Raw genomic sequence first — 15753 nt, 5'->3', positions numbered from 1 at the left:
ATAAACCCCTCTCCTGCACAAACACTCTCCATCCTGCTCAAACCGCTGCTCAAATCTGATTTTGAAGCATTTTTGTGTCCCCATTGTGCCGCAGCAGACATCTTGAAGAGGGCAGCAGCTTTCAGCCTCCTCACCTCATGGCCTCCTGGTGCCTTCACAGTCCAGAGGAAAAACTCAGGAATCAGCAACTCAAAACAAGTAAATGTTACAGTAAAACTACACGTTAAGTACTGGTAGCCTTATCAGTAGTCTATTATAAAACTACTCAGTATTTATTACTTTTTAAGCAGTGATGTTTAATGCCTCATCAGTTCAAATTACTTCTCCTCCGATGTACTCAACCTTACTGGCTACAAAAATGCAGATGAAAGGGTGAAGATTTTGAAAACATATCTAACTGCAAATTTTGACTGATGTAGTCACATTCATTAATTTAAAAGATTTTTGAGACACATGTTGCCTTTAACAAAAATTGCACCTCCGTGTTGCCACATGTTGGTTTCAGTAAAGTTTTGATTAATTGTGCAGCCTCATTGGATGTTTTTCAATTGTTGGCTTGCTCAATTGTTAATCATGATTTTAAAAGTAATTAAGCAGATAAAATTGTGTAAAGAAAAATACCTATGTGTGGGAGATTGGGGATGCTGTTTGCATGTGGCTTATCATTCACAATATTTATTTGAAAAGTCAAATGTTGCAGCTCACCCCAAACCCTGCATGGGGATGGTCGCCACATGTTAAAAACGCATTAAAATCTCACCAATTAACTTTTGTTTTTTGTCTCAAATTCAATAGTCAGAATCAGAAATACTTTATTGATCCCTAGGGGGATGTTGCTGATGTTGCAGATGCTCCCGTTCAACAATAGAAAATGTAATATAAACACAGAGGATTATAAGAATAGAAAATAAGAAGTATATGAAATATATATGTTCTACTACAATATATAAAAGAGGCAATATAACAACAACAACATTAACAAACCGATACTGGATTTTGGGGGCAGATATAAGTAAATGTAAATAATTAAGTAATATTTATCAAATAACAGCCGTTGCCTGTTTATGTTGTTTATGGGTGGAACATACTTCACCTTTCACCTTGAGTCAATGTGCAGATGTTACAGATGTTATTAAATCTCTCTGTATTTCAGTGTGAGATAGGAAAAACTAAACAATTTGAAATGCAACAACCTTTTAGAAAATATGCACATTTGTGTTTGAGTGAACTACCCTTTTATATAACCCACAACGATTAGTTAATGTTGAAAAATACTGTTGTGTGTCATCTGATTTGATTGGGTTTGATTTTTTTTTTAGTTAATGCAGCAGCAGATGTTGAACGTGTCTTCTGTCTTTCTGGTGGAGAGAGAGTCTAGCTTAGCATGTCATCACTCTAACTTGTTCCTGATTGGAGGAATAAGACTTGTTGCAACCGTCCCTTCTGTCCCCTACAAGTAAAATCACAAACTTATGAAAGTACCCCCCAAATTGACTTACTTACAGTCATTTGAGTAGTTGTAATTACAAGTACTGGAAGGTTATTTGTATTTACTGAACCTTTGCACCTTTAGCTTAATACGACACCAAGTACAGGTATTTTAGATATTTTAGCTGGTGGCTCAGTGGGAGCTCGTATAGGCTGGTGTTTACAGCGGTTAAGGTCACTGAGATCAAAATCTGGCAAATTGCAGCTTGTTAAGGCCAAACTGTTGCAAGATAAGAAAGGTTTCTTTTTCCTCCGTCTGCTTCTGCTGTAGCTCAGTGGCAGGAATACTAAAGACTTTTCTAATGTAAATGTTGTCGCTCTTATTCACACCATATTAAAGGGATAGCTTGGATTTATCACTTTTCCCTCTTTTACTCAGAGATTTTTTTTACCTACACATTTAATATCTCAAGGCAAACAACTTATATGTCTGCCATCATAAACCACATGCGAGTCAGCTGTAACAGTGTGAGCTATGGTTTTGACATGGCAAATAAAACAACGTTAAACTGATAGTTTTCATGAGAAATGAACAACAGCAACAGTCAGTTCCAGCCTGCGACGCTTTGCTGCGTGTCATCCCACCACTGAATTAAATTCACTGTGCTTTATATGCATGGATGTCTTGTGAACAATATTGCCAATTTGTTAATGATACAGTTAAAAGAAAAGAACAAATTTATTCATTTCAATATTTTAAAACATATGATCATGTAATGATGAATTCCCCCGGTATCCTGTCTATTTGGACTGGTCCTATCAAATAAAGGCTAAAAAAAAAACTTAAAAAAAATAAGCTTAAAAAAAACAAAACAAGACCATATTTACGTGATTAGTTGGAGGTCGGCAAGCCCCCAGTTTGGAGAAGCAACATGTGTACCAGTGTGGGAGGCAGGAAAACATATTTTAGCCACTTACAAAAGATCCACCCAAAAAAAATCAATGTCAGTTTAAGTGTACGTTATATTTAGAATATTCTCAATTTTTGCCACCAGACAGCCTTTTCTGATGGGAAACTGCTGTTATATAAGCCACATGTCTCCAAACCAGCCAAACTCCATTTGCAAAAGCAGTAATTTTAACTTAACATAACATGGGAGTTGCTGGACTACTGTTGTCGTGATCTGTCAGTTTGTTTGTGCCATTATGTGACTTTGGTGTTTTACAGGCTTAGTTTGGATTCACTGTCTGTTCACAAGTCACACAATAACACAAACAAACTAACAGATTGAGGCAGCCGTAGACGAACCACTCCCATGTTCTGTGAAGTAAAATTAACGATTTTGTGTATGGGGTTTGGTTGGTTTAGCGACAGCTGTATTTGGCTCATATAAGCGCTGTTTCCTGTTGGAAAAGGCTGTTTGATGCCAAGTTTAAGTGGTGAAACTACTCTAAATATAGCATACACTTAAACTGACATTGATTTTTTTAAGTGGCTAAAATACATTTTGTTGCTGACCCTGTCCAAAGCAGTTCATTGCTTAACTTCTTAACTACTCCTCTCGACCGCCATCGACTGTAGGCAGTACACTGACTATGGATAAGTACCTCATACATCCCCACGTCAAAAAATCCAAACTATCCCTTTAATTGCTATGCGAGAGTTTGGTAAAAGGCAAGTGAAAACAGTCCTACAAGACGGTTGATTCAGTGTTGTTCAGGAAATTTCTGCTGCTCAGTGAACGTTGTAGTGAGATTGTTTTCTTCCAAATTCACAAATTAACTTTAAACCTCAAATTTTTTATGTGTTTCCCTCGCTGAAATTCCTTGGCACCATGAGGACTTTGCACAATTTGAACATTTTAGTGATTCAGTCATAAAAGAACCGAAACATCCTGCACACTGTTGATCACTTCTACTCACTTTATTTACATTTCGGTCATGAAAACTCTTTTGTTTCTTTGACAGTCAGAGGTAATGATTTTAAACAACTTCATATTAGAGTCTATATGGGGTTTGTTTAAGACGGGGTCATGCCCGGGTTCAGATGGGGTCTCTAATGTGCGGTCTCTGACATCATCATGTGTTAAAGACGGACAGGCTGCTCCTGCTCTGCCTTGAAGCTGAGCTTGACTGAGATCAGTCTGACAGCCACGACTCATTTGTCATTCTAAGTATGTGCAGAACCGCACCGCTTGACTCACACAGTTACATACACACACACACACACACACACACACACACACACACACACACACACACACACTCAGACACACACACACAAGATTTCTGTGTGTATGTTTGTGGTCGGGTAGCTCTGGGCTTCAGGGAGCTTGAACCAGCACGTCACTCAGACAGAACAGAACATGGACTGATTCTCTGCTTAAATTTATCATGAAAATCACTCAGTTACACTGCAGTTTGTTTCTCTTTGTTCTGTACTGCGTGTAGTAGGGGCTGCAACTAAAGATTTATTTAACTATCAATTAATCTGTCAGTCATTTTCTTGATTGATCAATTTGTTGCTCGGTGGTGAAAAATGTTTATCAGCGTTTTCCCAAAACCCAAGATGCCATCTTGAGCTGTTTTGTTTTGCCCACAAACCAAAAATATTCAGTTTACTGTCACACACGTGGTTCCTGGTAGAACATTTTATAAATGATCCACATAAAACCCTCTCAGACAGTTCTACCTAGAACCCACCATGACTATCATGGACCATCTGTGAAAGGTTTCACCCAGAATCCCCTATGAGAGGTTCCACAGAGGATCCTTCTATGGTGTAATGGTTCTACCCAGATCCCTTTCTGGCAGTTCTCTCCAAATCCTCTCCACCTGCAAAGGGTGCTAAGAAGAACCCACCCAAGGGGGTTCTACCAAGAACCCTTTCATATTATGATACAAAGAACCCTTGACAACTCCATGGCAAAAGGATCTCAATTCTTGATGAACTCATTCTTCCAAAAAAGGGGTCTCTGGATGAAAAGGGTTCTTAATGGAACCCTTAGTCTTACAAAGAACTCTTGACAAACTTTTTCTTCAGAAACAGAGTTCTTCACAAGCAAACAGTTCCTGGTAGAACCTCAAGAAGAACCCTATTGGAACACTTATTTCTAAGAGTGTAGAGGAGTAAAGAAACCAGACCAAAGATCAATGGACTAATTGTTATAGCTTTAGTGTTTAGTCATAATCTATTAATTGTTTAAGTCATTTTTCTTTTTTTCCTGCTTTTCTTTGTCATGTATGGCAATAAATTAAGCGTCTTTGGGTTTCTGACTTTTGGTTGGTCAGAAGATGTGATTTGAAGACGTCACTTTGAGCTCTGGGAAATTCTGATCTGACAGGAGAAGCATCTTTCACAATTCTTTAACATTTAATAGACTGAAAAGATAATCGATAATGAAAGTAATTGTTAGTTGCAGCCTTTGTTAGTGTTCATTTAAGGTCCTACTCTGACTAAATGTATGATCTGACACTCCCTGCATACAAAGAACTATTTTCTCTGCGATAACAAAAGAGGCTACGTGCTGAGGCACCATGGGAACGCTTCACTTTGGGGTCGCAGGTGACCACACACCATCAAGGCTGATCGCTCAGAGGGGGCACATTAGAATATAGGATGCAAAGTCGGTGTGGACTTGTTTGCGAATGCGCTGGTGTGTGTATTTGTGTCTGTGTGTGTGAGCTTGTGTAAGGGAGTGGGAGGGTATCTCTTTTTAAGGAACTCTTTTCATTCTTTGAAATCAAGACTTGGCCGACACAAGCAAAGTTTTGCAGTCAGTGTTCCAGATTTGTCCCAGAGAAGATGCGGGAGGGAGGGAGAGAGGGGGAAAAAACTGAAGCAAAGCAGCACTTCCTCGTTGAGAGGAAACAGGAAAAGGCTGGGGGAGCGAGATTCTGGAGCCTGCTCCCTTGGAACAATAAAAATCTCACTTTGACAGGAAACGGATCTGCGTCAAAGAGGGCCTGACAGATTTTGCTAAAGGGCAGTAGCGGTGACCCTGGATGGGGCATGAACAAGAGGGCAGCTGTGCCCAACAACAACTATAAAAAAGTACAAACTTTGAGCGCATGCAATAAGATTTTAAGGCAGTACTTTGAAGATATGTGCACAAGGCACGAATGCACAGAAGACGAGTAATGTACAAACATTTACAATCGATACAGTTTTATGACAACTGGAAAAATAACTCAGAAGTTTTGCTGCGAGGGGCAATTGGCAGGTTCACACCCTTTTGTATTCAGCAGAAGGAAGCAGCACAATTGGAAGAAATTAAAGCATCAAGCAGTAACGAACCAGTTTCAGGCTTCACAAAGCAAAGTAAAATCACTTCAGCTTTACTGGCTTCACACAAAAATTTGCACGTTATATGCAGTTTGTTTGTTTTTTTTTTAACTGTGGCTAGCATCATGCTTAAAATAGTTGATGACTCCTTTCCTATTACTGGTAGAGACATTTGTTTTTCTGTTTTTTTTGTTTTTTTTTTCCTGATGTCTGCCCAAAGGCCTTGTGTCTGTGCAGGACAGCAGAGAAGCAGACCTTTTTTTTTTTTTTTTCAGTACTTTTGTATATAATAATGGGAGACTTTTATTGTAGTGAATTTATATGATGTTTATTTACCACTTTTACAGCATATCGACTCAAGACGAGCATGTTTCAGTCAAATACACACCTTTAAGCGGGTGCAAACTCAGCCGTGATGTATTGAGTCAAATGGAGTCAAGTAAAGCAGCACATGTATGCAAGAAAGAAGGAAAAGAGCTGCAGAAGCTGCTCATGGAGGCAACAAGCCTCTGCCAAAAAGGGGTGAAAATGAGTGTGTCCAGCTAGACGTGACTGCCAATTGGATCTGGAGCTGATAAATAAATACTGATGATTACTGCATAGTTATCGCAGATGCGTTCTACCTAATTTTAGAAAGTCAGAATCTAAAGAGTTCTATTCACTACTGTTTTTCAGCTTTTGCTAATTTTCAAAAATCCAACACGGTGGTTCATTATAGTTTACAGGCCTTTTTTGTAGAGCTGGACTTATGTGTCCAATTTCAGGTCAGTGGGACTTACAGTGTGAGGGGCGTGTCCTCTACTAAATTGCATGTTTTGGGTGGTAATTACAGCGCCACCATCTGGCCAGTTGGACTCGTGTTTCTTGAGAAGCACATGCACATGGACTCACTGAAAAAAGTGAAAATCTTCCTTGTATCAAAGTTTTTAGAATATACATAGAAGTTGACAGGACGTCTCTGAGCAACTTGAAGCTGGCACTCAGCTGTTGTCATAGCAAACACCCCCCCCGGAGGCTCGAAACTTACGTGCCATTTTCACAAAATATGCCCAAAAAACAGTTTGATCTTCTTTGGAAACATGCAAAGATTTGCCAAATAGCTGTAGTATCATTAAAGTTTATCTTTTCTTTCCTTTCATCTCCGTCTGTCAAGTTTTGATTCAGTGTTGTGTGCCAGTGCTTTACGGTCAGGATTCAGTCAGCACCACTAATGGAGGTCCTGCAGAAAGAACGTTTTACATAACTGCAGCTTTTAGAGATTTGATACTTAAATATGGTTGCATGCATTGCTGTCTAGAGACATGAAGTCAGACTTAATGTTGTGTGATTTGTGTTTACTGTGATGGGTGAGATGGGTATGACGATATGGAGACTCGTTGCAGCAACATTCCTACATTTCCCCTACGTTTCCTTTAATTTTAGAATTCATATGAAGCTGAACTGTTTTGTCTTACACTTTGCGTCAATAAATGTTGAAATGCCAAACTACCGCTATGTCGGATTTGATCAACTCTGCTGATTCACAAGTGACCGTGGAATGAGACTGGAGGTGTAGGATGTGTCTCTGCTGTGTAGGGTTTCCATGCTGAGCAGCCAAACAGGACATCCTGATGTCCAAGGCCTGCCACCAACACCGTCATTCTCCTGTCAGCGTCAGACAAAGCCGAGGGAGGTATGCACTCATCCACGGACTTTTTGCTGGTGGTCCTGGCACTTCCTGTGCTCCACTTTAACAGCCAGAGGTAGTTTCAAAATACATAATTCAAAACTGATGGTGTTAAATTCTTAGGTTGGATTGCATCAGCTAGGATCAAATTTACAACCTGATTAAATCATAGTTTAATTTTAGATTCTGTTGCAACAAATTAAGAATGATTAAATTATTTTAACCTCAGTTTAGTTTTTACTTAGTTATCTTAAATGGCTGCTTATTGAGATGAATTCAGCTGCATAATCAAATTCCTTGAAAAAATTTAAGTGACAGACTCTATCCACTTGAGTTTTATGATCCATCTTTTCTTTCTTTCACTCATGTTGATCTGCTAAAACAGTCTGCCAGTTGCTGCAGGCAGTCTGTTTTTTTCCTGACTGTGCTGTTTGTTTTTTGTCAAATCTTTCTGTATTGCTTCATTATTTCAGCCAATGTGCTTTTCTCAAAGGAGGAGAAATTAGAGCTGCTCTGCTGAGCCATCATGTGTAGGCTAGCTAACTGTTTAGCTAGTTAGCAAACAGTGTAACAATCTTAACTTTTTAGCTATGTATTAAAAAATGTGTTTTATCAACTTTTTTGCAAGCTAGCAAACAGTGTAAAGTTAAGGTAACTTTTTTTTAAAAACTTTTTAACTATCTAGCAAATAGTGTATCATTTGGGTAACTTTTTAGCTACCTAGCTAGCTAACAAAATAATGTTTTAAATTTTAGCCAGCTAGCAAACAATGTCACATTTTGTTAACTTCGTAGCTAGCAAGAAAACAGTGTAACCTTTTGTTAACTGTCAAACTAACAAACAGTGTCATGTTTTTTAAAGTTTTAACTTGCTATCAAACAGTGTAATATTTTGTTTTTAGGTAGCAAACAATATGATGTTTTAACCGTTTAGCTAGAGAAAAAGGTTTCCTCCCCTCTTTTTATACTTCCTTGGTACCAACAGCACAATAATTTATGTATTTAATAATGTATTTAATAATTTTTAATTCTTTATTTCCTCATTTTGAACCTAGTTTTGTTAAACTCTGATGAAAACAGATGTTACATTAAATTAGATTAGTCTAAGAAACCCAACCCAACCAAAAAATATCCTTGACTAATTTTGTCCTATGTGTATTTTATTATGCAAGTACATGCTGTAATGTCCCTTTTAATGGCCTCTCCTTCATACAGTATTTCCGTCCTGCTGCTGCCAGCTCTCCTTGTCAGTCTGTCATCAACAGTGTGGAGAGATTAGAGAGTTTATACACATTCCACCAAACTCTGTGACTCAGAAACACATGTGAGTCTGATTGGCTTATTTACCATAGTAATCAAATTCTCCCGCTTTGAGGCGAATGTTTGGAACGGTGGCTGTGTCGACTGTGGTCCAACGTCTCCCAAGATTTGTTCTTTTGAGGCTGCGAGAGTGTTAAGTGTGGACACTCACCGCGCTGCCACACTAATCCTGAAATATTTTCTCCAGCCTGTTCCAGAATGATTTACTGTTCTGGTCCAGCTCAAAAACGCATTGCAGAGACGCTGAGGTGTCGCAGAAACGAACACTGTTACATGCAGAGAAATATGATATTTCTTGGCTTAAAAATTCACCATAGTGTTGCCAACTTTTGTAGCAAGACAGTATTTGGCATTCTACTGTTTTGTTGTTTCCATGTTTCCATGTTTCCATGTGGGGTAGTCTTAGATCTCCTCTGTGCTTTATCATCCAACTTTTGCAGAAATAGACTAAACAGGGAAATGATGCTGGGATAGGAATGTTATTTATTTAAAGAATGGTTAGAAAGACATGAAACAAATGTGCATATCATAAGTGATACATCTGTTAACATCCAATTAGATATATTTGATATAAAAGTGCTGTGTGCTGGAGATGAAGCTGATAACTCAGGGTTCAACCTGCTGGTCACGCTGGAGGAAATGTCATGAGATTGCCAAACTCACATCAGGATAAAAGATCTTGGGACAGTTTTGTCCTAATTCATGCCCTGCAGTAGATGTGGAGACATTTTACTAGATAAGAACAAAGTTTGTCTAGATGATGGCGTTAGATAAAGTGTCAGGGGATCAGCAACATTTAGAATGAAAGGCATAAAATGTCAAATTAACCCCATCAGACAGCAGCCCTGATGGCCCACGCAACCCCGGATGTTTTTATCAGCAAAGTCAGACAGATGACAGCTTGTAAAATCAGCACTGTTTGGCAGTGTTTTGATATAGAAAATTGAAATAAGGTTGAATGTAGGCTGTGACAGAATACACTCATATATAGCCGCTCGACTGGAGCAACACGTGACCACATGAAGCACAGCTGCGGATGTTAACCTGCAAACAGAGCGGCTGCTAATGTTAGCCACACCGTGTGTCAGGCTGACAGCTAACATCAGCTCTGGTTAAACAATGCCATTTACCCACAGACACTGTGATCCTTTCTGAAGCATTAAGTGAGCTGCTGTCATGTTTTGTAGGTTAACGTGAAACGTTCATATTGCACGGCACAAAGTGCCACACATTTCACCAGTATTTAAAACACGATTTGGCAATTGTAGACTGTGATTAATGGCTTCAAATGGCTCTTAATACACACAATATTTTTTCAGACAGTGTTTAACATTAACACTTAATAATTAGTGCTAAATATTAACTGCTTTCCAAGTATTTTCTTACTGTTAGACAAGTCGACTAGGCTAAATGAAAATTTGTGTTTAATTGACAGGGATTTTAGTCGCCTGGAACATCCCTAAACAAGGCATAACTTCTTTTTATTTCCCCCAGTGGCCAACTGTGGTATTGCAGCCAAAAACTCTCCTGCATATTAGCATGCTAACATTTACTTGTTAGCAAAAGCTGAAGCTATTGGTAATGTCATTAGTTTTTATTTGGTCATAATTATGAAGAAAGTGAAACCTGATTATGTTGCAAGTTGAAAAGTCTGTAGCTCACCTGAGTCAATAGAATTCATCCTCTGAGGACCAACAAAATTTGATAGCAGTCAGTTCAATATTTTGCAGCTAGAATGTACATTTGGTAGCTTATTGGTGTTTCTCAAAGCTAACTGTAAATCTGGAGTATTGTAGGTCAAAAAAGTGCTGCATGTCATGTTAATTTTCCTGTATAACTCTCCAGAATTTACAATTTAATTAGGAAGAAATGCAAAGAAATATATATTATGACTATCAAGGCTCCATTTGAATTATTAAGAACAGTTCTGTCAGTATATTACATCTACAAAGCAGTTGTTGAAAGATATGCTTTCTTAAGAGTCATTAATGTTCAACCTTATTAAAATTAAAGAATCACAGCAGGAGATGATGAGGATCATAAATCCCCACATGAAGCTTTTAACCTCATCGTTCATCCCCTCGTCCTCGACCCCTGCTTCAAAACTGACCCCTGAAGTTTTCTGTCCTGCTCTTTGTTATTGAAAATCTGCCTTAACATAAGATGAAGAATCTGAACCGGTCAATTTTATAGATTTTTGATGGATCCCAGACTGGAGCAGCTCTGATGACAGCCACATGTATGTCGTCCACGCTGCTGAACAGACGATCGCTACATCAAAAAGGGCCGAGTGACATCAGGGTGGAGCGGAGAGCAGGAAGGTTTCTGGTCGGCCAGGCGGCCATCTGCTCCAGAGCTGTCCTCTGGGAGACAGACGGACAGAGAGAGTACCGGTCCATTAAGAACAAGACCACCCAACACATCAACATCCCAAGAAGTAAGACTCAGCCTCTTACTAACTTGCAATAAAACTGATATTTACAAGCATATTTAATACTATCATTCTTAACCATTTAATTGTTTACTCTATTAATGTAAAAAAACAAAAACAAATCTCCAAATCTTCGTGTTTGTAAAATTGGATTTTTAGCCACATTAATGGCCAAACTTTGGTCCAGACTGACATATCTCAACATCTATTGGATGGATTTCCATTAAATTTGGTAGAGGCATTCATGGTGTCCAGAGGATGAGTCCTACTGACTTTGGTGATCCTCTGACCATCATCATCAGGTCAAAATTTTAATTATACTCCAATACTTTGGTTAAATAATCGAAATACCTGCAAAACTAATAACATTCCTGTCAGCCTCAGCTGTACCGTGCATTTACTGTTTAGCAATGTAACCATGCTAACATGCTAAACATTATACCTGCTTAACCTGAGCATATTAGCATTGTCATTGTGAGCAGGCTGATGTAAAATCTATCTCATAGCAGCCTCACAGAGCCTGTAGCATGGCTGTAGACTCTCTTGTGCCAGACTTTATTAAAAAACAGCAGACTCATGTAAACATAATCTCTCCAAATCATCACTTATGACCCACAATAAGTGTGTGGTGGTGCCTGTATCTGCAGAGCCTGTGTTTTCTTATTTTCTCATATTTGACTGTGTTCTGGACATTTCTGGGCGTCAGCGTTTTGGGCAGTGACGTGGAGTTTCAAGCCATTACAGCGTGCAGGTTGTGTCAGGGCTCCAAAACATAGCGACCAGCGGTTATGGTACATGTCCCCAGGGGCGTTTATTGGACACGAGAGGGTGCACCACTTCCCAGCATTGGACACTTGATAACAGGCTACACCATCCTGCAACCGGCATGGATGCACTGAGCATGGCCTCCATTCATTGTATCTTTAGAAACGCACCACAGTGCCAGAATGCATTGCATGGCTGCTTACATAGACCATGAATGGGAAGCGTGGAAATGACGGATCCTGTGGACACGTACCTTAACATCTCTCCTCTCGTCGGATCACTTTGGCTGTAGTCACACAAACTCTGATGTTGTGCCGAGGTGTTGGCCTGTTTATTTGTGCTTATTTGTGCTTGAGAACATAACCGCTGTGAAATAATCAGAAAATAATATTTAATTCTTCTTTGATTCTTCTCACTTCATTCACTCTCTACCTCTCTCCTTTGTTGAGTCATGGAGGACATGCCAAATTAAAATGGTGCATTTACAAACAATCCTTCATAGTCTACCTTTTAATAAATAATTATTTAATTACTGTTGTGTCAGAAACTGATTAATTGATTAATTGTTGCACTGGTAAATTACATGACAGGTCATTTTACATCTTAAAAATGATAGATATCATGGTCAAATACACAATAAAAAGAGATTTGTACACAAATGTATGATTATAGTAGTAGGGGCAACAAACAATTATTTTCATTGTTGATTCATCTGCTGATTATTTTCTTAATTAATTAGTTGTTTGGTCTATAAAATGTCAGAAAATGGTGAAAAAATATTGTGTTTCTAAATGCTTTGAGATGTCTTCTTCAGGTGTTTTTTTTTTTTTTTTTTTTTTGTCCATGAGCCAAAGATTTCAAAGATTTCAGTTTATTGTCATAGAGCAGTAAAGAGACCAGAAAAAGTCACATTTAAGAAGCTGAAGTCAGAGAATTGTTTCTGTTTTTCCCGTGAAAGCATAACTCAAAATGACTTATTATCAAAATAGCTGGCAATTAATTGTGGCAGCTCTAAATTGTAGAATAAAAAGCCAAACATAGCCTGGGGATTTCCGTTGAGTTTTTCTCATTGCAGTGCCTTCTAGTGTTACACATTGCTTCATCTTCAACTTTTATAACCGAAATATTAAAATTCATGCTGCATTTTAAAGTAAAATACTGAAAAGAAGGCATTTCCTCTTACTCAGCTTTAACACTTTCCCTGCAGACTGCAGCAGCTTCCTCTCTGATGTCCGTGATGTTTGAGAGAAAAGACAGATAATTTAATGGAACATGCAGGAGTGTAAGAAAATAGTGAAATGCTGTCAGAGGAGCAGCACGACTCCTTGTGCTGATGAGAGCTTTATGAGAATCCAGCTCCTGTGTGTGTGTGTGTGTGTGTGTGTGTGAGGCCCCACCCTGCTCTTTCTGTCAGGTTATAACTTGGTTCATATTGATGTGGTGAATTGATTTTTTTCTCCTTTAGTGTGTTTTAGAGAAGCTTGAATGGAGAGTTTAGTCTTGCAGTGCAGCTCTGTAATGAAGTACAGCACTGTTTGAATTGTTGTGTTTAGCGGAGCCATCAGTGGACCACAGAGGGGGAATACCAGCCCAATGCCGTTACTTTCTCCTACAGTCTTAATGATGGGTTCATTAAAAAGGTATCTAGCTGGCTAACTAAGCACAGATGGCCAAGAAGCAGCTATGGTATATCAGACTGAGACTCTGGAGAAGATTTATGTCAAACCACAGCTGAACCCCGGGAACCTCGTGCAGCAGTCTCAACATTACAGCTATTTGATCTCCTGTCTGTCTCCGGTTTTACACGAGATCCAAAGCTTCACTGTCCTTGACATCCATTTAGTATAAATGCAATTATTCACTGCAGCTATGGAGAGCAAATCACGGCAAATCAAAACTGACAGTTTGTGCAAAATTTCTCTAAATGTGCCTGTTGAACTGAGGGGGTAACACAAGGGGCATCAGTTACCATATCTCCACAGACTGGAAACACTGAAAAAATATACCCACGGTTTTAGCTTTTCCTCTAACGGAGTCAATCATTCTAATGAGCGAGCATGAAAATAGAAATCATGACCTCTCAACCTTCGATGAGTGCGGCATGCACAGCAGCAAAATGCTTCAATAAACAATCCTGACAAATGGGCCTCTCTCTGACGGGGTTTACAGCTACTGCACGCTGCCGCACACAGGCTTTATGAGGCAAGGCACTCTCATAACTATGTCAAAGACATTAGTGGTGGGTCCCTAATGTACCCACAAAGTGCAACTGGCATTACCCCATCAACAAACGGTCTGCAGATCAACGGTGCTGATGGCACCGAGGAGATGAGCATGGAGGAGATGTAAGAACGGCACAATATCAAGAAATAAATGGAGGCCAGGGAGGGTGATAAAACAAGGGAAGGCAGGCTGAGCTTGCATGCAAGATAAACGAGCAGTCAGCAAAACAATTGTTAGGTTAAATGTGTATTTTTTCCAAGTGAATTCCTCTATCATAAAAAGATTTCAGTACAAACCCTTGATGCATCTAAGGCTGCCAGACTAACAGCAGCCACACATATCGGTACACAGAAAACATGTATTTATTCTTTACTGTCATTTTGTCTCCTCAAGGAATAGTTAGACATTTTGGTAAATACATTTATCAGCTTTCTTGCTGAGGCTTATATGAGATAATTGATGCCACACTCATGTCTGCAGGCTGTGAAGATTAAGTAGGGTTTAGCAAGCTTTGGCAGACAATTAGCTTAGCATAGCACAAGGCTGTAGCCATAGCAGTCTAGACAAAAGGTTAGGGGGTCATCAATATGTGCTGGCCAAAATTTCTCTGTTTGTAATTTGATAAACCTACAGCCAATTAGAACAATGAAATGAGCCCTACAACCAATCAGAGCAACGACAGCTGCTTTGTCATGATTTTTATCATATTACAGCAGCTATTATGGTACACTTGCATATGCTTCTGAAAACATTTTAGGTGTGAAATCAGGAATGTAGTAACATAATCTTAATTCATATTTGATCAACACAGGAGTTTCCAGTTGGCAGTCTGATCTGATTTTCGTGAGCCTGAAATGTTGTGCTGCATGGACCATATCACCTCTGTCTCGATCCACAGTGATATAGCCATGAGCCTATAAGCCCATCAGTCTTTTCACTGAAAAGAGTGAATATCCCTATACATATATATATATATGTGTATATATATGTGTATATATATATGTGTATATATATATATATATATTCCTTTAATGATTCTTTACATTTTAAAGTCTTGCGAAAGAATCTTTATTCGTTTTTCTTGTGAAGTATACTTTTCATTTTCAGCGGCTGTAAAAAAAAAAAAAATCAAAATTGTCCAAATTAATCTGTGACCTCAGAGAATCTTAGATGAATCACTTTTTGATTGAACTGCTCAGAACTCAGACTTACAAGACCTGTGATGAGGGTTAACAAGAACACATGGTGTGCCCAGAAGGTTGGGAATTCATGTGTACATTTGTGAGGTTGTCAGACTGGATTTGGGAAAAAAAGTTTGCTGTTCCACTTGAAATCCCCTTGCTGCTGACTGTAGTTTCCTAGAGAGTCATTAGTGGCACTGAGGTCTTTGCTGGAGAAAAGTGGTGGATTTCCGGATGTCTGTGTGCAGAGAACTGGGCATCGTTGAGATGTCCCAGGAGAGATATACCCACTTACTAATAAAAGCCTGTAGACATACTGCTGGTGAGCACAGTATGACTGACATCCTGTCTTCACTGGTGCAACACAATGGCAGGGCCAGGTGTTTGGAGCTATGGAAACCTACTTGTTGAGCCAAATTACGTTTAGTCTAACAGCAACGATGTTAGCAAATATG

General features: G+C 39.0%; 1 protein-coding gene across 1 annotated transcript in view; it reads left to right on the top strand.

Moving 5' to 3' along the window:
• The window catches only part of LOC146308535 (uncharacterized), a 36934-nt gene that overhangs the window by 142 nt on the left and 21039 nt on the right, over nucleotides 1–15753 (top strand). Inside the window, exons 2-3 of the mRNA XM_084746650.1 lie at nucleotides 95–198; nucleotides 10892–11135. Coding sequence (XP_084602776.1) covers nucleotides 95–198; nucleotides 10892–11135 — 348 coding nt within the window. The remainder of the gene's footprint in view (nucleotides 1–94; nucleotides 199–10891; nucleotides 11136–15753) is intronic.

The sequence above is a fragment of the Lutjanus erythropterus genome, chromosome 20 (assembly GCF_056507025.1).
Source record: "Lutjanus erythropterus isolate fLutEry1 chromosome 20, fLutEry1.hap2, whole genome shotgun sequence".
Taxonomy (NCBI): Eukaryota; Metazoa; Chordata; class Actinopteri; order Lutjaniformes; family Lutjanidae; genus Lutjanus; species Lutjanus erythropterus.
The sequence above is the reverse complement of the archived record's forward strand: the minus strand, read 5'-3'. Positions and strand labels throughout refer to the sequence as shown.